Below are 24,081 nucleotides of genomic sequence, written 5' to 3' on the forward strand. Positions count from 1 at the left end.
GTGGTCGTATTTTAACAACCACGTAAAACATTTTCAAGTGGGAGAATTTCTTCTTTTTTTTTTTTTTATTATTATTATTATTATTTTTTATAAACGTCCTCAGCTTCCAAGCTACTCGTATCCAATTGATACACTGACATGGGAAAAATAAATAAATACATGTCACAGTAGACTTAAGCCAGGTTTACATGGAAAGTCAAGGAGGGGGGAAGCTAATTTTTTTCAAGATTATTTTGGACTACTAATAATAATTTAATAAAAAAACTGTATACCCCCCCACCCCCCCCAAAAAAAGAAAAACACCTCCACTGTATATTTTACTGTCCTGAACAGGATACAGAAAATGGAAGAATGCTTTATATGGCAAGAATAGAGCCTTTTTATTTGAACCTGAAGGGGGTCCTCACAATGCCCCACGAGACCACCATCCACCTGTGCCTCCCCCTCCACCATTTATTTACATTCACAAAAAGTCAAATGTAGCGAAATGTTCTTCCTCAAAAGCGAAGGTGTGGGTGGATGCTGTAAAGGTGTAAAACGCCCCCCCGCGCCCCCCCCACATCTGGCGCACCCTCCATCCCTCCCGCCGTTGCTGCCTCACACACACGCACAAGCGCACTACATTCTCCAAGAAATAATTGCTTTTGTCTGGAAGGAGTGCACGAGGGAGGGTGGGAGGGAGAGGGGGCGCGCGCACTCCCCCTGTGGAGGAAAAAGGGGGTCTTTGAAGGACAACCAGTCACTTCTGCCTCCCTCTTCCTCCCCCCCCCCACCTCCTCCTCGCCCTCATTGGATGTCATCTGTCATACATGACGCTTGGGGAGAGCCGCCATCAAGCCTGCTTGTCCACTGCGGGACATTTTTCTTCATTAAGGCCGCTTTAGCTCGCAGCACATCCGCAGCGGCCCTGATGATGAAATCCGGCCAGCGCTCCCGCCCTTTCTCCTTTTTATACCGTCCTCAGCGATAATTCTGTGAAAAGCGTCCGATAATCGCCCCGCGGCGTTGAAGGTAGAGACGGGAGGCCTGCAGGAAGGACGGGACGGGACTGGACGGGGGACTTGCAGGCAGGCGGGCGGCGGGCGGCGGCACACGCTGGCTCATTCCTATTGATTCGCCCCATATTGACTGCCATGTTTAAAGTATAGATTTTTCTATTTAAAAATCTATATGGACAATAATCTGGCGTGTAAGCACCTGGCGTTGACTGATGCCGGCCAGTAATTGACGGCGTGTAAGGTGGCTGGCGAGGGAAAGAGGAAGGGAAGATGATTTGGGTGGTGACCTCCACCAGGGAAGCGCTCTTCTAAATGTTTTTTTTGGCCTTTTTATAAAAAAATAAAATAAAAAAGGGGGGGTGCGGTGCGATGCCCGGGAGGGTACGTGCGACCTCTGTGAACATGCATACAACATACGGACGAGAACAAAGTGTAATTGCACATCCGCTACAGTAGGTGGCACTCTCCAGAGGTGGACGCGTCAGTAAATTTTGAGCGTCCGTCATTCGGCAATCGCCAACAGTCGGGACACCCTTCCGTCATCGTCAATATTTCAAGCTGAGCCGTCAATCCGTCATTTGTGAATTGCTCAGCACAATTAGCATCCGTCAATCTGTCACCAAAATGGGACATCTGTTTTAATTTATTGATGGATAGACGATTACATTGATGGACGAGAACCCACTTCCGTCGATGTCAAAATCGTAATTTTTTTCCCGAAGTTTCCCGTTAATCGTCAACAAAATGGGCATCCATCATGGATGGCTTGACGGCCCTTACGTCGACATTGATGGAATGCCCACCTCTGGCACTCTCAGTTAGGTTTCCATCCACCCATTTTTTTTCGAATTTTCAAGAAATGCCAAAACCGAATGGGAATACTAGAAATTAAAAAAAAAAGCCCCAAATTCGCAAAAACGTTTTTACGCTTCGGGGGGGGGGGGGGGGAGGGGGGTTTAAAGCGTATTGAAAAAAGGAAAATGCGAATTTCGGCTATGGAAACAGATTTTGCGAGAGGACAAGACCGGATACACGTCGCACGTTTTGACAGGATATGGCGGACGATAAAATAAGGTATGTTTGGGGGTACGACGAAACAGAAATCTTTTGGGAATCAAAAAAGTGAATATAAATGCTATTTTAGATGGAAAACAGCAAAGAAACGGTTTATAAATGACTGGTGGATCACATCTCTTAATGACGTATAGCGCCACCTACAGCGGCGGAGTCCCCTCTCAATATTCGTAAAAAAACAACAGATGTTAAGGGTTAGAAAACGCATGTCCGTTTTGCGCATTTTCAGTAAATTCGCTTAAAAATTTCGAAACAATTGGATGGAAACATGACTATTTTTTCAAAGTTTCCCGTCAATTGTCAACAAAATGGAAGTTCGTCATTGATGGATTGACGGACCTTCCGTCAATATTGAAGGAATGCCCACCTCTGGCACTCTCATTGTCAGAGAGTGCACAAGGAGTGCTCGTTTTCATTATTAAAAACGGTGAGAATGAAAAAGATGAAGTCTGCAAGTGTGTTTTTAATCGGTGATGGCAGCGAGGAAAAAAATTGCGATTGCAGTGAGTTGAATGTGTAATGAGCGTTGGACAGGGAAAAAAATACGTCATAGAAAAACGATTTGGCTAAGGCAATACCTATAAAATGCCACTAGGTGACAGTGTCGCTCTGCAAACACAGATTTAGCGTCTTAAGATAGTTTTACTTAAAAAAAAAAAAAACTAAATAGACTGCTTTTTATAATAACGATTTGTTATATTTAGCTTTCTTCTGCAGTCATTTTTATGTGAAGGGCAAAAACACTACACATACAAATAAATATTGTACAGCGGTGACATGTATATACAATTCAGCTTTTAAAAAACAAATCTAAAATCCAGTTGTGTAAAGCTACAAAAATGTTTATTTGTCAAAATGTATGTTAACGTTCATAAAAAAAAACATTTGCCATGATTTGAGTAATTTTTTTTAAAAATTAAACCCAAAAACATTATATATACATAATTCTGGTGTTTAAATTGTATGCGTTAATTATCTAACACTTTCTCTTTTAATGATTCAAATTTTTGTACATGTTTTAACAATGACATATAATAATGCATTTGAATTTAAAATGGCTATATTGGCAGTCACAATTCAGTTCCGATCTTTATGGTCACATGATGCATTTTCGCAGTAATGTCGCAAACAGATAATGTGTGTAACCTCACAGCGGGGTTAGCAAACCTACGGCTTGCGGTCCATTTACCTTGCCATAACCTAAATGCGCCAAACACATAATAGCCTAATAATAATAATAATAATAACAGATGTGAATGGTGCATCCTCTGACACAATGTGTCCAAGCCTCTCTGGAGGCTTATTAACAGCGGCAGCGATGAGATAAGTTAATTGCTGTTGCATGCTGGGGTTTTAGCCGTTAAGCATCACCATGGATTCCCTTATCGCCCCCCCCCCCCAAACGCCCCCCTCCCTACAAATGCACTGATCACGGCTGGCATCATTATAGCCTGTATTATTAAGAGTGGTATAGTTGGGGGGCGGGAGGGGGTGCAAAAATCGATACAGGATACCTTTTGCAGCGCTAGTGAAAACGAGGGAGATGGAGGGGAGGGGGTGGTGGGCCGGTGGGTGAGTGGAGGAGGGTGGAGGGGGGGTTGGTGGGTGGTGATGTGTGAGTAGTAGCGGCTCCTGAGCTGCCTCAATGTTGCAGGCAGCCTGGTGTGGCAGATCGCTACAATCGTGCAAGGGAGGCGGGTCGAGTGAGCTGGCTGCTGCAGACCGGGAGGGGGGGCTTCCCAAAAAAGAAAAAAGAAAAAAACAAAACAAATAAGACTAAAAAAAGAGACATACACACAGGCGGATGGACGAAGTGTAAGTTGCTTTTCCCTCGGGCCGATCTCCCCGTTGTTTGCCGTTTGTTTATCTATCGATTGATTGCGTTTTAATTACAGGGGAAAAGGGGCGGAGATTCGGGACCGAGCGCGCGGCTGTGTGTGCGTACGTGCGCGCTCTCGTGTGTGCGCGCGCGCCTTTTAATTAACTAACCAGTGCGTTTCTCTACGTTGATATTGTTTTAAACAAGCTAGCTAAAAACCGAATGTATTTCGAAGCAAATGTACGCCAAAATAAATAGCTCCAAACCAAATATAATCACACAATAATACTTTTTCTTTTTTTTTAAAGTGTAATTATTATCATCCTCTCGAATGCTGTTTTCGTGCCGTCTTTTGTCTTTATTGAAGCTAATAACCAAAGCTAACCCCCTTAGTACGCTAGCGACTGTTTTGACGCCTTTTTGTAATATTAGCGTCAAGGTGTTCACCTCCAGGGGCCTCCATGTTGGCTTATTTAGTCCAAAAAAAGAGAGCACTCCTCCTCCTCGTCGTCGTCGTCGTCGTCTTCTTCTTGATCCAACTTTTCCTCTCGCCTATCCGTCTGTGTCGCGTCGTAACAGCTTCTATGCACATTCACGCCGGGTTAAGTCAATAAAAGTGCCGAGGGGGAGCTTCATGTGTACGCACCAAGCGGCGAGCCGTCCACGCCGAACCGCCTCCCGAAGAAGCCGGACCGAGAGCGCTCCGGCAAATCCTTACTCAAGCCCGACCTCAAAGAAAGAAGCCGAAGCCGGAGGAAGACCATGTTTGTCCCCTTGCCGGTGCCGTTCGTCTTTCAGAGAGCTGCCCCTGACCTCGGCGCCTGGCGTCTCAAGTCTCCCCTGGCTCTGCGCTCCAACTCCGGTAAGACGTCTTCACTTCTTCCCCCCCTCTTCCCTCCCCGCGGTTGTGACACCTCCGCCCCGCCTCGGTGCTTCGGTCGCTTCCTTCCTTCCTTTCTGATCCTTCTTTTCCTTTCCCGGGCGGTCGCTCGCATTCATTCGCCTATCCCGGAGAAGCGTGTCCGTCCTTTCCCTCTCCTCCACTGCCTCAGCCTCCGCGTCTCTCCCCGACTAGACTCTCGGCAGGCAGGGGAATATTCATGCCAACTTATCGATCCTCGCGGAGATCGATTCCTCGGGCCGCTGGAAGCAAGCGAGGGGGAGATAGTAGAATGGGAGCTCGGAGGAGCGAGGGAGAGCAGCCTCTTCCTCCTTACCTCCTTTTTTTTAATATGTTTCATGTAGCTTTTCACTGGTGATTTTTGTTCAGTTGTGTGCAAGCTGTGGTGGACTTTTTTTTGGCTTGATGGGTGATCACGTCGTCGTTCTCGGTACTCGCGGTGCTCCTCGGATGCTACGCCGGGGATGAGAGCCCTGGAGCGGCTGCGGTCAGGCGGCAGGTGGTGCTGGTAGTAGGCTGGAGCTCCATAAAAGCCTCGCATGGGGGGGGGGGGAGAAGTGACCGAGGATGTCCCTCTGTGTCCCCCTGAGCTGGATGCTTTAATGCAATTCTTTTTACAATTTAAAAAAAAATCTGTTTTTACTAGTATATATTATGATAATTTTTGCCTATAAGGTCAGCAGCAGTCTCTAAATTATCCATAGGCATGATTAAGATTGGTCATTTTGTAGGGATGCACGATAATGCTATTTTCAACCGATACCGATAAACCAATCATTTAGAAAGTGCAGATGTCGATAACCGATAAGTAAGCCGATAATTATTTGCAAAATTAACTTGAATGTAAATATACTTTATAGTCTTTCAATAAGTCTAACACATTAAACACATTGTGTAAAGCACCATGAAGCTGAATTTTATTGATATCTCTGCTTCAAAGACAACCAGTAACTCATTTTGAGATTGCCATGTTTAAAAAAAAAATGCAACAAAAAACTGCGATGGTAACATTTTGGGGAGACACAGTAAAGAAAGGCCACACTGGCGACTACCCTGTCACCATGATACATCTTCTGTGAACACGAGGTCGCGCACATTATGACATCACAAATATGCGACACAACCATAGCAGAGGGGAAGGTTTGAGAAGTTGGGCACAACTTGAGCCACAAAAACAACAGGTGGACCAATGTGGCATGTCTATTATTATCGGTGGATTTTTTTTTATGTCCGGTTTATCTGTATGATGTCAAATTGTTTGACAATTGCTGAAAATTATCGTCAGATTTCTTTATTATCTGTTTGACGTCAAATTGGTCGAAAAATGCCGATAATTATCGGTCACCGATATTATCTCGCATCCCTAGTCATTTGTCTATATGTGCCCTGTAATTGGCTGGCTACTCGTCCAGGATGTGCCCCGCCTCCTGCCTCAAAGTCACCTGGCACCTCTGGCTCACCTGTGACCCAGAATGAGGATGTTAGTTTTTTTTGTTTTAGTTTTAAGAATTGCATGGCAGCCTGGATCCAGTGGCCGTGTATGGCCCACACACCGTAGGTTGCGCACCCTTTACAACAGCGTTAGCATTACAGGAGTCCTCAGTTTACGGCGGTCCCCACAGAAAACATTTCGAGTTTACGAAGGGTGTTAGAATATGTCGCCATGTGGCACTCCAAGGCATGCTTGGTGACCGCTGCTTTCCAGCTGATGGTTTTATATTTAAGGCCTTGATGGGTTTTTCTTCAAAATACACTTTTTAATGTAATTGCAGGTGACGAACAACGCAGATGTGTAACAGTACGTGGTCACATGGCAGAAGGCATATTTATGTCCCAGAAGAGTATTTCAGACAAATATTTTTTGTAGTCATGACAATTTGAGGTTATGAACAGTTTGCAATGTTTGCACAGCAGCGTAATATGTTGTGACGTGTCACAAGATCAATTATCGTGATGTAACAAGAAAAGCTCAGTAACCGCTGTACTTGCTGTTTTTCATTTGTTGTTTTATATTTATTGCTTTAAGGGTTATTTATGGTGTAATTGACATTTCAAGGTTAGCTCACTAAGAACTAGCTTGCGCAGTGGCGCAAGCATATGTCATCAAGTGTCACAAGAAAGCCCGCTCATTTACCACCAAATTCGGTTATATACATTTGTGGCATTGAAGTGTTTCTTAATGTGAATAATTATTGTAATTCAGGCTTTTCTACTGCGTTAACATGCTCCCTGACCCCCCGCGTACAGGTGTAACATACACTTTTACAGTATCAGTGATGGTGAATAAACGCTAGCCAGAGAGGCTGGGCTCTTAAAGAGCCAGGCGCGCCCCATCCCCCGCCCCGCGGCCGGCGTGACGGCTCACCTCTCATTTCCAAATCACTTCAAGCATATTTGATTCGGAGCGCACCGGGCATCGCCGCCGTTCCTGCACACACTCAGTCAGCAGTGCACTGCGTGTGACAGTGATGAGATAGGTGGGATGTTGGTGGGGGCCATATCTCTAAGAGGAGAGGACTAGGGGGGGGGGGGGGGGGGTGGAGCCAGGATGAGGCGAAAGGAGCAAGAACCAGGAAAGGAGGAGGAGTTTTGGCGCTGAAGAATTGCGAATGTCAGAAGGAGATAAAAAAAAAAAAAAATGCGGGCAGAGCGAGAGAGAGAGAGAGAGAGAGGAGTGGGTGAAAGTAAGAGCAGATGACAAGGTGAAAAACGAGGCGGGGATGGAAAACCCAGTTTGAGCTGGAGAGGTGAGAGGAAAGCGCCGGATGAGCCATTACGTTGCCGCGGCCCGCGTTGGGCCCCGTATTGGAATAAGCAGGAAAAGTGATGGCATGTAGATGACGGGATAACAGTGATTCGCTATGCTATGCTAACGTACAACACGTGGCTAGACTTTGTAACTTCAAATTGGCAGGAAAAAAACGGAGTTCAAGTGTCTGTTTCTCATTGGGACGAGAAACTTTGTCGTCCTAACAACAAACCTTCCCGTTCTAACGCGAAAGTTTTCTCGTTCTAACAGAGTTCTCTTGTTTGAGCGAGAAACTTTCTCGTTAGGATGCGAAAAGTCTTAAAGTGCGAGCGCTAGCTCATTCAGCAGACTACAAGACCAGACGTTTTAAATGTCTCACCAAGGCTGCTTGATTATGAAGAAAATATTAACTCATTTGCTCCCAAATACGTATAAATACTTTCTATTTTAATTATTACCGTCCCAAAGACGTATTTATACGTTTTTATATGTGTGGGGTTTTTTTTAATGCTAGAGCATACAGGCTTTGATGCAGCCTCTGAACTAAATAGAACGCTTGAAGCAATAGTAGTTATTACAAAAAAACGGCCAGCAAGTGGCAGCAGAGTATTAGAGATCAACCAGGGCCATGTTGCAAAAAGCTGTTTTCCCCACATTTTAAAACAGATTTGTGAATAATGATGAAACAAAGCTATACTCTAATGCTAATTGCTACAAAACGGAAACAGATAAAAATATACTTTTTTTTTCCTGATGAAAGAAGAGACTCTAATCTTTCTTTATGTTTTTATGTCAATACATCACAATATTTTGTCAAAATCCAGTAACAGCCGGGTGCGAAGGGGGTTGCTTCAGTGAAAATGGCTGTGGCTGAATGAGTTAATCGCGATTTAATTTGGTAATAAGTGATATCACGATTAAGACAATCATTTTTGTTTTTTGGTACAAAATAAGAAAATGTTTAAACATACATTTCTTTGAAACGCTATAATTACACAAGTTCCTTTTGGACCAAACAAGATTGATTAAATTAGTCATTTTAAATAATAAAGATGCAAATATATAAATTTAAACAATTCAAAATTAGGATGAATCATTTTTATTTTTGTTTAGGATTATGCTGATTTTGTAATGGTGACGACTTGCAAGTAAAGCAGCAATGTCCTTATTATAAAGTCCCAGGTGAGAATATAACCAAACTCGGTCCTTCACTGTCATTTTCACCCAGAAGTGCAAACTGAAATGTAGTTTTCATGTCTCGCATACTCGCATGCAATTTTCATCCGAACGAGAAACTTTCTCATCTTATTGATGAGTTTCTTGCTCGAGCGCAAACTTTTTCTTGTCCTAATGAGAAACATGTCAATTATTTTCCACTATGTCAATTTTAGGGGCTGCGTACCAAACATGGCAATAGCTATTGTTATTATTATGATTATTATTTTTTTTCTGACGCCATTTTTAGAGGAAACTGGCATGTCATAAGTGGCCCTTTGTCCTGTCCCTCGCTGGGGCTCTTGACTCAAGCGTCCACTTTACTGATTTCTTTTACTGGTAGTGGCTCCTTGACTCATTTGACTCTGAGCTCTGCCGGTTCAGAGGTCACACCAGAGAGCGCTTGACTCGGCCCCGCCCCGCCAGATCCTTCTCCTCCCCCCGCAACGCCCCACTTGTGTTTTGGCCCTCTTTCATTTCAGAACGCTGCCTTGAGCCTGGCGGGGGTCTCATGAAAGAGACGGACCGTCGTCGTATGACATCAAAACACGCATGTCGGGCTCTTTTCCACCCGGGCAGCTTGAACTGATCCGGCCTTTTGTTGAGTGCTTTGCGGAGCCGTCAGCATTAACCGACGTATGAAAATTTAATGGGACGCGCTGGAGAAACAGCGGGTTTCCCACACGGCGCCGGAATCGAGATGATGGGACGTCACAGACTTGAGATCGGTTCATTTCAGCGACGCACCTTCCGTCACACACCATTAAGCACCATCTTCTGCCGTCCACTTTTCAACGGCGTTGTACTGTACATACATGCTAACATTTATGGGTCATTCAGGGCTTGCTACTGAAAACAGGCTGTCGAATCCCCTTTTTTTCATCCTCAATGTGATCAAAATTTGATACCATTCCTCGGCCCCATTAAACAGCTTAGGCTAAAAACACTCACAATATCGAGTCATGACTCCGACTGGAGCTCGTTTGTGTGAATTCGTCAAAGTACAAGCCTTGGAATTCATGTAAAAAGGCTGACCTTCGGTTCGGCCGACATGAGACTTTTTCTTGTCTGTTGGAGCTGCTTTTTAAAAATATATCTTTTAACCTTCCAGAAGGCACTACGTAATGATTTGGAGCAGCTACGTTAGATGATGTACACCAAAAAAACGTAAATATAGTCACTGATCTGTCTTGGATTGTCTGTCTTGTTTGTGATATTATCTCCCCAATTTTGTGTCAGCCTGATTTATGAGAATTTCGTGTTTTATGGTAAGTCGTCAAACTTTACTGCCATGCTCCGTACACATGCAATAATACATTAAAATTTAATTCATGTCCATCGTTGCTGTCCACATTTGATAGCTTGAATTTGAACAATACGCCACAATACACAAAATAATATGCCATTTTACTTATTTATTTTTGAATTTCCTGAAAAAATAATGTGGTTTTCGTGACGCTTGGATTATTCAGCCCAACAATGACGATATTTGGTTCAAATTTAATATGATTTTCACAAAATCTTGAAAACTTTGATAGACCACTGGCCAAATTCTCCTAAAATGTCCACTTTGGACCAATGTGGCACACTTCCTGTGTCTTTCCAATCAGGTTTTTGTGAGATGAAAGTTTTTCAATCCATCCATCCATCCATCCATTTTCTGTACCGCTTGTCCTCACAAGGGTCGCGGGGGTTGCTGGAGCCTATCCCAGCTGGCTTCGGGCAGTAGGCGGGGTACACCCTGTACTGGTTGCCAGCCAATCGCAGGGCAATTTTTCAATCCAATTTTGCACAAATGGGGGAAATGTTGTGTGTTGTGTATATGTATAAGCCCTTAAAGTAACGACTTATATTTGGGTTGAGGAGAACCCGTTTTAAAAAGTCCCCAAAACATTTCACTCGCAGATGCTCATAGTCCACTCCAGCCCTGAAAGGACTTTTGAAAAAAAAAGAAGCTTCCCTTCCCCAGTTTTGGACATAGGATCAATCCCATTTCCACGTACATACGCATCCATTCTCGGCGATGCATTGCTTGCACTCGTGCCCACCCTGTGTGTATTCGTGTACGTGCGATGGCCTACGTGGCGAGCGAAGGAGCGTGCGCGCAGGCACGGATCGGCCCGTTGGAAGGGGGGGGGGGGGGAGCGTGCGAGTCGCAGTGTTAACATGATTGCAAATGACAAAATGTCAACCTGGGTTTGTTAGCGACATAATGGGGAATCAATAGACGCGAGAAAGATGTCAATACTACATGCTTTATTGCATTAAGCTACCTTTCTCCTTCTCCATAGACCCCCCCACACACCCCCACACACCCCCGCCTCCTCTCGCCCTGGCTCACTCCCCCGTCTCGCTCTCTGTCACAATACCATTCTCTTCCCTGCTAGAATTAGATTGCCGAATATGACTACGGGAGCAGACTGATGGCGGAATGCTCCTGTGGCTAATGAGCTTTTGGTTCTGCTCGTTGCGTGCATTACGAAGGTATATAGATGCACTCCCCGCACTGCTTGAGGCCTGACTTGCTGATGTAGACTTTGCATCCATCATCTAATTTTAAGCAAGATATACCGTATAATAATAATAATAATAATAAAGTTCTGAGTTTAAACTTTTTTTTTTTTAAAGTGCTGTCACGATAGAATATTTTTAGATTAGTCGAGAGACACGTCGACTAATCTAATTCATTAAAATTTTGCATTTAATAGTATTACAAAAGTATTTTTTTTTCTCTAATTACTGCGCGTAAGCCAGTGATTGGTGTTCATTTCATATATTTTTTTTTAAATCACTATATGAATACGAAGTACGAAAAAAAATGCAATCAGTGGTTAATCAGTGGTAAGATGCACTTAAATGCAAAATTAAAATTAATCTGATTAGTCGATTAATCGATTGAATAATTGCTAGATTAATCAATTCTAAATTTCTAGACTCCGCCCATTGCTTAAATTGGGTGTGCTGGCCGTTTGCTTCTGTGTACATCGTACCACTGAACATGCTTTTGAGATCCCTTTTAAAAGGAGCCCCAACTGTCTTGACAAGTTTGCTCTCCATTATTTATTTGGTTGTTGCTAACATAATAATTATGAGATTCATTTTTCAAAAATCCTTTCCAGTTGAATACGTTTTGTAGAAACTTTATTTGGCCGCACGCCGCCACATTGTTATTTACGTCTTGACGCATTCAGCGCGAAGTGACGTAGAATGGCGGGCAGCCTCGCCGCCGAGAAATGTGAAACGCCTATAAAGAAAGCAAGCTCAGCCTCCGTAGCGTTCCTAAAGGGACGATCAATACTCTTGAACGTGCCTGGTGAATGACGAGAGCACGCCGTGGGGGGAGGGTGACTCTCCCGATCGCATGTTGTTTCCTTAGGAACGCTACGAGGCTTCATTTGCTTTCTTTATGGTCGTTTCACATTGCTTTCTGCCGCCATTCACTACGCACGGAATGCTTTTGCGACGTAAACAACAATCTACGTCCAAAGAAAGTTTCTACAAAATATATGAAACAGTGGAAATGATTTTTGAACAATGAATCTCATAGTTATGTTAGTAACAACCAAATAAATAATATTGAGCAAACTTGTCATGACAGTCCGGGGTTCCTTTTAACGCTGTCTACATTTACCTCTTTAACGGACGTGCACAGGTGCCCAATGGCTTGCCCAAAAAATGTCTGGAAGGTAATGTTTTGCGCCGCCAGGTGAGGCTAATGTAGTATTAATGCTAAAGAGGTCCCACAGCTCATTAGCAGCAGCAGCCGTTATTGAGTTTCTCCAGACCACACGCGCGCACGCACCAACCACTAGCATATTAATAACCATTACCAAGCAGTGACCTTTTAGCGCAAATACTTCACTGGCAAAGAGAAGAGACGTGCGGCATCTGAATTGTGCAAACTCGCAGCGTTTCCCCTCCCGTGGTTGCATTAGTACGCGCGCAAGCAATAATTTTGGTTAGCCACGTCCAGTGAAATACGGCTCAGCATTAGTCCTAATCACAGGCCGGGTGAGCAGGCCACTTAATCAGACCTATCACCTGGAGAGCACACGCACAGGACCGTAAATGGACACTGTGTGTGTGTGTGTGTGTGTGTGTGTGTGTGTGTCGTTGCAGGCAGTTAATCAACACATCAGCAGGAATCAACACATTCAAAGCGCCGGGCTCCATTCCGGGTATTGATTTATAGCTTTTCTTTCCGTCGTCGTCTCTCGCCTTCACTCGCATCCAGATGACGTATATGGACGGAGAACTGGAGCGTACTTGACCTCTACAGGGGGGTGGGGGGGGGGTGGCATCCTGTTATATTGTGTGTGGGTGTGTGTGGACGCCTGGTCGGCGGTGACCCGGCCTGATCAGGACCTTGAGTGGACTTCGCCACACGCGAGCAATCACAGGCTGGAAAAACAGGTTTTGAGCACCTGCTGGTTATTGACCACTCGCTTAGTTGATTTTGCCGCTTATTGCCGACACCGCAGGAACGCTTTGTTTGACGGTTAGCATGATTACAATACAGCACATTTTTACGCTACTTTGATGAGCGAAAGCCAAGGACCTGCTGCAGAATTCTTTTATATATATATATATATATATATATATATATATATATATATATATATATATATATATATATATATATATATATATATATGTATATATATATATATATATATATATATATATATATATGTATATGTATATGTATATGTATATATATATATATATATATATATGTATATGTATATGTATATATATGTATATATATATATATATATGTATATATATGTATATATATATATATATATATGTATATATATATATATATATATATATATGTATATATATATATATATATGTATATATATGTATATATATATATATATATATATATGTATATATATGTATATATATATATATATATATATATTTATGTATATATATACTTTTCTCGTAGCATTTCAGTCTGTCTCACTTTTCAAGATTTTCCCAACATTTACGATTGACATGACAAAATGCAAGCTTTTTCTAATAAATCATCATCATACCTTTTTTGATGAACAATAAAACGAGTGCCGAAGGGGTTGAAACTCCAGCTCAAATTTTTTTAAATATATTTATTGAGCAACTTTTAGGGTTTGTAAAATATTGGAATTAAAAAAAAATCTTAGTCAACAGATATCTTTGTTTTAAAAATCTAACAAAACCTTCAGGGATCTCCCAGGGGCAGTAGCATGTCTTCAATAGTTAAATAAAAACTTAATAAATAGCTCCCTATTGTTTTCTACAGTGGCTAAATAAAGTTTTCCCAAATTTCAAAATATCTCAAGTGATACATTTTACTTATCTTAGTTTTAATTTCAAACAAAAACGGAAAGTGCAGAGAGTTCCGAGGGTCAACAGCATCTCTGAAAATGTAAATAGTTCCCTGAAGTTAACACTTTTTTTTAAAAAATGGATCTATTTTCGGCCAAATGATTCTTCAAAATGGCCGATGTCAATATTCGTCAAAATGCTGAATATCGGTGCTGATAATCAGCCCATCCCGAGGACAGAAACGAAAAAAAAATACAATATTAAAATGTCATAATATATGGTTCATATATATGTGAATGAGCCAACCAGTAAACCAAATTCTAAGTCAACTCTTGCAGCATCCTGTCCTGTCATGTGTCCACCAAATTTTGTCGATGAATGGTGTCACGTTTTGCAACAATGTTCACCAGGATACGGCATGCGTCTACCAATTTTGGCGAGTAGTCAGGTTCAAGTCTGACGTCGTCAAAGCCACGTCAGTAAGTTCCACATTCTCCCCGTCGGAGGAACTTCATTAGTTTCTTCATAACAAAAGCTGAAGGTCCGAACGGTCGGTTTGCCGACAGTGCGCTCATAAACGTGCCAACAATCAGTTTTACAGGCCTCATGTCTTCTTTTTTTTGGGGGGGGGGGGGGGTTGTTGATTGCTGCAGGCTGTCACCTCTGGCACCTCGCTCATGTGCAAGTACATTTAGCTAATAAAAAAGACCAATAAAACCCAGAGGTTTGATTGGGTGTCTCCCCTTAGCCCGGCAGAGCGGACGGCTAAATCAAGGGTCCTTCTACGCCCCCCCGCACCCGCCCCATTTCATTTAGCTGATAAGATTTATGGTAATGAAGGCGTCCTATTAACCTCTGGGTTTCCACTGCTGTCCTTCACGTGAGGGTGGACGAGAGTCACGCTCGGTGATCGTAGCGAAGGCGGCTAACTCGTTCCTCTCTTGAGACGCGCAACGCACAAATAACCGGCAAAAGCAGCTCAGGCCTTTTTTTGAGAGGGTTGAATGCATGTTTAATCTCCCTCCACTCGTCATTCTTCTGTTTCTTTATCCCCTCGATCCTTCCTGCTCTCCGTCCTCCTTTTCGGCAGGAGGCCTCTGTTGTGAAATTAATCTGCTGTACTCGACCACCTTCTCGCCCGCTAATTCTCTTGTTCAGTCTCTCTCACGTCCGGGTGCGCTTTTGTTGGCTGTTGCTGCCCACAACTTAAGGGGGGGGGGGGGGGGGGGTACACACCGGAACGTTTTGAAGATCTTAACGGCATATGATAATAAAATGTGTTTGCATTTTTCTCGTAGTGATGTACTTGGAAATGACTGCATGCAAAATAGTTTTTATACCGTTTCATATTCAAAATCAGAAGACATGATTTGACAAAGTACACGGGTTGACGTGTGAGATGCAGCAGTGGGACCCAAATTGTCGGAAAATTAAAAGAAGCTATGCTAGCTATTAGTTTATCTTTATCGTTTATTTACATGGCAATTTGATTGTTTTGTGAATTTTGTGGAAATGTTAATGTTGTTTTAGTTTAAACGCTAGACATAAAATGGAACATGTAACTTTTCATTCTTGGTATTCACAAGTACGTCCCACGAAACAATACTGGCAGGATGCAGTTGTTGGTCGGTTGTGTGAAATATATCGAAGGGAAAATGTGTTCCTTGGGAATTTTACATAAACGCCTGGTGATGCAGTAAAGAATTAGCGTCGGGCAGCGACGTCTGATACTATCTATGAATGTGGGAAATTGTTGGATGATAGACAACGTGACGCAGACAAAAAGGTGGAATAATTCTATGTGCTACTGACGGTATGAAAGTAGTTGTAGAAGATTTTGTCCATTGGTACCAACTGCTTGTTGGCAATAGTCAGGTTTCCATCCAATTGTTTCAAGCTTTTTAAGTGAATTTACTGAAAATGTGCGAAACGGACATGCGACTTAAGCGTAAAAACCTTTTCGAATTTCTAGCATTTTCATTTATTTTTTGCATTTCTTGAAAATTTGAATAAAAATGGATGTGGATGGAAACCCAAATACTGTCGATTGGTAGTTCCAATTGACAAAACGATTACAATGCTTTTTTTTTTTTTTTTTTTCTTAAACAAATCTGTCTTAGCAGGGCTTGTTTTGACAATTACAATGTTTTTTTTGTTTTGTTTTGTTTTGTTTGAACAAATCTGTCTCAGAAGCTTTGACAACCTTGATTGTCGGCATGTGAAACATGAAACAAGAAATGTTTGCGTTGTGTTTACGGCAGTCCAGAAATAAGCAGATTTGAGGTTGCGTTGTAAGAATATGCGGAAACTCACAACAAGAAGAATACTCGGTTACTGCCATACTTGTTTTGTTTTTTATTTGTTTTGTATTCATGGCCTAAAAGTGTTTTCCATGAAAACATTTCTCGCACTAATGACTTTACTACTTCGTAAGCGGCGATTGGGTTCCGCTATAGCTATCGTCGAAATGGAATTTGACTGCGTTGTTGCGTAGTAATGTTTTTTTTTTTCTCTGCGGTGCTTTGCTTGTGTTGTTCACCGTTTCAACCACCTCCACCGAAACCATATTGACACTCTGTAGGGTTAGATGTATGTATGAAAAAATACGGGGGGGGGGGGGGGGGGGTTGAGGGCGTACATCTCTCCTGCTTCTGTACAAGGGCGGCACCCCTCTGTCCCTTTGTGTGCTTGTAAAGAGGGACAAGAGAAGGAGGCGCAGTCGGTGGGGGTCCGTCGAAGAAATGACTAAGTGACCTCTCCTCCCTCCCCTCCCACGTTCTGTCCATTTCACCGTGGCCCCTCCCCTGCCTCCTCCTCTTCCTCCCGCTTTCATCCTATTTCGTTCCCCCCCTTTTTTTCCAGCCTGGTTAAGTCGCCATGGCTGTTGGCCTCACATGTCCCGTCCCTCTCCCTCCCTCCTCTGCCGCCTCGCGTCCTCCACAGTGGCCGCCTGCTCGCCCAAAAAGTGTCTGTAAGACGCATTAAGGCCCATAAAAGCCTAGTTTTGCGGTGGCACCAGTCAGAGGTAGTGTACAAAAGTGACTTTAAATGAGCCGGTGATTACCCCGGAACATGAGAGAGAGAGAGAGACGAGCAAGTGGCCAGGAGAGTGCGAGACAAGGCCACAGCAGCTTCTTGCGCTGGTCTCTTAAAAGAAAATGGATGAGAAAACTAATATTTGTTTGTCTCTCACTCCCTAAGAGCTAAAAAGCCTACCTGAGTGCAGGCGTGCGTGCGTGCGTGCGTGCGTGCGTGCGTGCGTGCGTGCGCGGCGGCACAAAGTTGCAAACCCAAATTTCCTCTCGCGCGCACCCACCTCCCCTTGCTGTCACCCCTCCGCCTAATTGGCCACATGCTGCCTTGAGTGACAAGTGTAATCATCAGTCAAATTATAAAGGGGGGGGGGGAGAAAAAGGGGGAACAGCAGAAGGTAGTGTTGGGGGGGGGTAAAAGGAAGTGCTTTGATCAAACATAAAGATGGAGGGGTGGGAGTCCAAACAGACGGAGCTACATGGAAACCTGCTGTCCACACACCTGCTGCTTCACAGAGCAGCAACATTAGCAGCACGTCACCGACCGGCCGCATTCACTGCTAATGGCGCAAAGTGTATTGATTGCCTTTTCTCATGTAAATGGCATTGAACTTGGCCTTGGAGCTTTTTCTCCGTGGCTCCACAATGCCAACGAGCACGATCACGGGAACAAAATATAAGCATTTTTACCAAAGGGAAATTTGCTGGAGTTCTTGGGACCGCGAAATGAGACAATCTTTAAATGGCGCAGGTAAAACGCACCTTTTGATACGTCATGTGTGGGGCGTGAGGAGCAACTCAACCGTATGTTACTGCGATATTTGACAACAGTAACGCTAACGTCCCAATACAGTGATTAAGCAACAATCGGCGAGGGAGGAAAGTCATCTGCGATGCTTCACGATAGTTCTGTAGCATGACATCAAAAGTACAGCACATTATAAACACGCCAAACTAGCAGGTTTAGGTTTTCTGGTGAGCTAACAAATACACGCACGCACGCACGCACGCACGCACGCACGCACACACGCACATACACATACTCACCCACACACACACACACAAAAAAAAAAAAAAAATATATATATATATATATAAAAAAAAAATAATAATAAACACGCCAAACTGTTTTTTTAGGTCGAACAATTACAATCTTTCTTTTCTTTTCTTTTTTCAAAATTGTATTTACCGGTAGTTATGTATTTATTTATTTATTTATTTTTGGTCACGCTCACACATATTCACAATGAGAAATTCATTCACGGGTATGTCACTTGTCATAGACCAACAATACTGACATTAGCCACCAAATGACTGAATCGACTCAAATGGGTCACTCTATGCACGTTTGCTGAAAAACTCGGGCACATCGGCACAGCGTATCAACACACGGAAAAGTTTAACTTTATTACTTTAAAATAACTTAACTTCCTCGATCCTGCACTGTACCATGGCCAATGGCAGAACAAAGGATGTTTTTTTTTTCTTAATGTCGTTTGGCTCTCTGGTCCCGTCGTTCAAGTTTGCAAATTCCCTTTTGTTTGTTGCTAGCATGGCGCGAGGTGTTAGCCCGGACAAATAATCCCGTTACTAGGACGGACGGCTTTAGCTGACAGACGTTGTTGTAGCTGTAGCCGGCCAACGGCAAAGAAAATATACATCAAAGTGTTTTCTAACCAAATGACCACGGGGCTCCATTCTTTGTGGAAACAGAAGGGAAGGTAGCGGCCAGTAGCGTAGCAGGAACAATCATGAAAACCGCAGCGTAAGAAATCATCCAAACACAGCCCGTTTCTAAAATGTCCTCACTGCCTTTGTTCGCCTCCCGTTTCTATCTTTCTGTGACACCTGCTCGTTTTCATCTCCTGCTGCAACACTCCTCTCCGTTTCACCGACTTCAAATTGTTTCCTCCTTTGTGACTTTTATAAAAAAAATCAACTTAATGTGTCCCGCCTATCAGTATTGTAGCAGGGTAGCATGAAATGAGTCCACTTATCGAGACAATATAGAGACATTGATTTTGCATTGTAGATTTTGACATACTGTCGCTAGAGCGTTTACCTATTTAACAAACTAACAAAACTATATAGCCTTCAGGTGGTGGTCCTTTTGTTTACGGCAGTGCTGACATACCAGGAATCAAGGTTTCCTCTTTACGCACGGTTTTTCATTATATTCATTATCCTACAGGCATTTTCTATACAAAAAGTTGCTGTAACTATGACTTTATTACTGCAGCAGTGTAGGTTACTGTATGCACAAGTTTGGCTTATGTCGCAGCTGGAGGAACAGAACAGTTTTTCAAATGCAAAAATTCTTCAAAAAACACATGAAATGTACGTTTTCCTTGGGGGGGAAAAAGGAGGGGGGGGGGGGGGGGTTTGACCCTGGGAAAAAAACAGCCGCCTGGATTTTGGATAAGCAAAAAAATGTGTGTTAATTGAGAAATTACGTATGATTTCCATTATACTTTGCGTCTCTTCTTTTTTTTTCTTTTTTTTTTTACAAAGAATAGAACTAACAGAAACTTTGGTTTGATAAACAGTTTGTGTTTTTTTCCCGCGTTATCGTTGGTAAAACATCAGCCAAAATATCGACATACCTAAAATAGCTTCTCTGCAATAAACCACGCCTCGGCTCGCCGTTACATTTCTATGTGGACACACTTTGTTAGCGAGAGCAGACGGTATAGCTTGCCGGCGCTAACGAGGTTTACAGTAATTAGGAGTGCTGATGAAGCGCTTTGATTCCCGGGCTGTGGCGGCGCGCTCATTAGCGGCGAGCTAGCCGCAGCCCCAGTCACATCCTATTAGGCGGCTCAGTGTACACTCTGAATCAGGAGTGGGAGATTAAGCTGAGAAGTAAACACACGCGCGCACACACGCACACGCGCACACACACACACACTAGTAAATTGGGTAAAGTCTACAATGCTCTCACTACGACAATAAAGTTTATAGATGAAAACTCCTCCTTCAACTACAGCTTTGAAAAATATACTAATTAGTGTGTTACATGGAGCGTGAAGTTTCTTCTCAGAAAAGTCGTGATTTAAAAGTCACTTTTAAGAACAGTAAAACATAAGACTACGATACGTAGTATTTTCTTTATTTTGTGCTTGCAATTTCTTGTTTGTGTACAAATTGAAAAGTTTGTTTTATTCAGTTTAAGTGTGTAGCTTAGATTAAATGTATTTTGAAAAAGCGTAATATTTTTTTTTTGGTTACTTTGTTCTCTACTTGTTTTGTGACATGAAACCCGGTTGTTGCGCAACGTCTCCAGTCTCTCTCTCTCTCTCTCTCTCGCCACCTTTTGTGTGATGGAGTGATTATTGAGGACGTGGCTCCCGTGTTTAACGCCGCTTGATGAAGTCCGCCTTTGTCCGTCTGCGCTAACCTGTCGCAACCGGGACAGCGCTTATAGCAAAATCAATACGCACAAGTCGAAGAGCCAGCCAGCCAGCCAGCGAGAGGCCGGGACGAAAAGAGTGTGTGTGTGGGTGTGTGTGTGTGTGCAGGAAGAAGAGGAAGTAGGTGCGGGAGTGACCCGGAAGGGAATTTGAACACTTGACCCCTCTGCTGCTGCTTGAGTGTTACGGCTTTGGTGTAAATCAGCACATTTATATGTATGCTCGCTATGGCCGAGGGGAACTCGGATTGCTTGTGTGTGTCTGAGTGTGCATGGCATGTGTGTGTGTGTGTGATTAAGCCAGTGATGCCGAACAAGTGTTTCGCTACTTTTTTTTTGTTTTGTACCCAATTGTACAAATTAATGATATATTTTCTAGAAATAATCTAGTTCTATCTAGTGACTGGCAGAATAATTAAATACTCTTCCACTAAATGTAAAATAATCAGTCTATCCACTTTGTGTGAAATTTTAATCTGGCATGTTGTGAGATTTAAAAAATGTTTTCAAACATTTAAGTCCCTGTAAAGCGGGGGGAAAAACTCAGGCTTGACCAATTAAGGTTTAAGATTTTTTTCTCCATATTAACTCATTACAACATAAGACAAAGATAATGACATTCAAACATACACCAAAAAATAAAAATAAAAATCTGTAAAACAGAAAAAAAATCAGCCCTTTATTTCATATTGTAAGCTTTAAGGGACCAAGAAAAAAAAAAGCAATTTTATTCATTATATATATTTTTTAAATTAAGCGGTCGATTAATCGGTTATTGGAATTTTATTCTACCAAATACCGGAATTGGCATCTGCTTCCCCAAAAATCCATATCGGTCAGACCGTAGCTCCAACTTCACACTACAGAGAAGAGTGTTGTTCACAAAAGGATGACGAGAAATTAAAACGATGCTTCAAAACTGTGAACAATCAAGCCGTTGTCTTTGCTCTCACACGCTGAGGCCGTTTCTACTGAATGCACTTTCAATCGCAGTACCTCGACTACGACCTGGAAAAAATGGATACCACGTTAACTGCATGTTTGAACCACGAAAAGGCTTTTCCATGCTGGGACAATGAGGCGCTCTAAAGCCAACACCCCACCACTACCTCTAGTTTTTATTTTATTTTTTTGCTTTTCCTCCTCTCTGTGACGTGTACATTCTCAAGGCACTAAAGAAGTCACGCGAGTAGATTTTTGAATAGATGCATTTTCGGGGTGGTGTCACGGCTAGCTAGCTAGCTAGCTAATTGCACATCGGAATTGTGACGGATAACCTATGCCAAATAAAGTGGCTCAAGTTGTTGGTGGGGGAACGTCTGAGACAAAATATCAGGAAAACTGAAATGTTGGAAAACGCTTTATCGTCACAGTTGAATATTGTATGACGTATTTCTCACTCTTAACACATTTCAGCCATTATCTTCCAATGTACAATATATTTAGAAGAGAAATCTCTTCACTTAACAGGGTCTTTAAAAAACGTGTCTTGGTGAGTGCGAAGATGACCGGCGAGAGAAGGAGTGACACGGGAAAGGACGGGGAAGGAGTAGAGTAGTCGAGGTAGGGGGGTTGTGTGAGAGAAGCACAGCTGGGAAATGAGAAATGACCCCCCCCCCCCTCCCCGCAATCCATCCTTCTATCCATCCTTGCACCTTATACACACACACACACACACACACACACATAGGATCCCCATCTCTTTATCCTCCCCTCAGGAAAAAAGGGGTGGCGGTGGGATAGGAAGAGTCGAAGAAGGGGACAGATAGTCGCATTAAAATTCATGCTTCCACCCCCCCCCCCCCTCCCTCCCTGACTTTTTATTTTTTTATTTTTCCCTGCTGAAAATCAATAGTGTTTACTATGAATGAGTGCAAGAGTGGACAACAGTGGTGCCAGGGGGACAGAGAGACAGACGGAAGAAGAGGAGGCAGAGGAGGAGGAGGAGGAGGAGGAGGATGGCTGACTTTATTGCAACGGGCAGAAGCACCAGAGGCCAAGGTTAAAGACCAGCTGGGGCAGTGAGACAGAACAAGAGACGCACTAAGTAAATTCAGCTGTCTTGTAAAACAGACTTAGTGCCCCTGTAAATGCATATCACGCCGGCGGGCTATCATAATAACGGAATATCAATCACAGTCCAAACCCGGCTTGTGATTACCCGCGCCGTTAATAGCCCAACTTTTACGCATGCTCGAGAGACTTTTTTTTTTTTGAAATAACGGCAGCAGACAAACAGCACTCGCACACAAACGCACAACAGAGCGGCTTCATGAGGCAACAATGGCACTGACTACTGCTTGCGCTTTTACTGCTTGCTCACTATTTCCAATTTTAACTGATGTCATTCAGATCGGGAGATCAGATTTTGATCTTCCATTTCTCAAAAAATAAAAATTTTGAAAAAATAAATAATGAATTACAGAGGTTATTGTCTGTATTTGTAACATTTTGTGTGGGAAATGTAACATTTAGTTCTTAAATTGTTTTCCTTCAAATTTGACAACTTAAAATGTGCATGCATTAATTAATTATTTGCATAAAATTATAATTAGAATTTTACATGGATTTTTTTTTCACTTATTTTGTAATTGGCTTCAGCAGGGTATAAATAGTCATTTATGATCATTTACTACAAATTCATAATTTGTCAACAATTTTATTGTAGAATGTCAATCGCTTTTAAAAAGTAAATAAATACACTTAAATGACACAGGTTTGAACCTGCCTTGGATTCAATTGATGAAGAGATTTTCTTTGCAAAAGTCAAATGTTGTATATTTTAATACACCATTTTATTTTTAGTTTAAATCACTTTGCTTAATTATTTTTGAAGAATCATCCACTGCCAACATTTCGCGTTCACAATTTTTTGCCTTGGTATTATTCCATCGGTGAAATGCATGCCCAGTCCTGAATTTTATTTCAATGGGGAAAGTTTTGAGCCTGGTGAGTTTTGAACATGGTCACGGACGGGATTAAACTCATAAGTCAAGGTACCACTGGACAGTAATTTAAACCTCGGAAGACTAGATAATAATCATAAACTTCCGGATTGATATCTGAAAAACTGTCAAAAGTTGCGGACATAAAAAAAAAAAAAAACTTGGGGTGTTTGTATGTGTGTTTTGTTTTCCTCACATAAGTGTCAGCATGTCGTTTTTTTTTGGGGGGGGGGGGGTCTCCCTACTTGTCTTTCGTTTGCCGTCACACTCATTGAGCGTAATGTAATGTACGTAACGCCTATACGTGGCTCTTGTCCTTGCGCATGGCGAGTCTTGCGCGGCCGGGGGGGGGGGGGGGGGGGGGGAGTGCGGCCGATGCGGTATATATTCAGGCATCTCATGCATTATGGAGAGTGCAGGTGAGCGAGAGCGAGCGAGAGCGAGCGGCCGCTACGTGCCGAGAGTTCAGGGCCAATCTGGGCCGCAGCCCTTTTTGTTATTAGCATAGCATCTCCATTTCAAATCGGCCTGTCAAAAGCCCGACAGCATGTTTTATTCAGCGACCGATATTGATCACGTTATGCATACATACAAATCCATAGTGCATACCCCGAGCCGGACCT

The 24,081-nt window shown here is 42.8% G+C and overlaps 1 protein-coding gene across 1 annotated transcript in view; it reads left to right on the forward strand.

The window, feature by feature from the left end:
• The first annotated feature begins 3,802 nt into the window (after positions 1-3,802).
• Positions 3,803-24,081, forward strand: part of pou2f2b (POU class 2 homeobox 2b) — a 75,208-nt gene continuing 54,929 nt past the window's right edge. The window contains exon 1 of the mRNA XM_086079250.1: positions 3,803-4,753. Within this exon, the coding sequence (XP_085935376.1) occupies positions 4,654-4,753 (100 nt within the window). The 5' untranslated portion in view covers positions 3,803-4,653. The remainder of the gene's footprint in view (positions 4,754-24,081) is intronic.

This window comes from Leptonotus elevatus, chromosome 6 (assembly GCF_054856555.1).
Source record: "Leptonotus elevatus isolate MCC_2025b chromosome 6, RoL_Lele_1.0, whole genome shotgun sequence".
In the NCBI taxonomy this organism is placed as follows: Eukaryota; Metazoa; Chordata; class Actinopteri; order Syngnathiformes; family Syngnathidae; genus Leptonotus; species Leptonotus elevatus.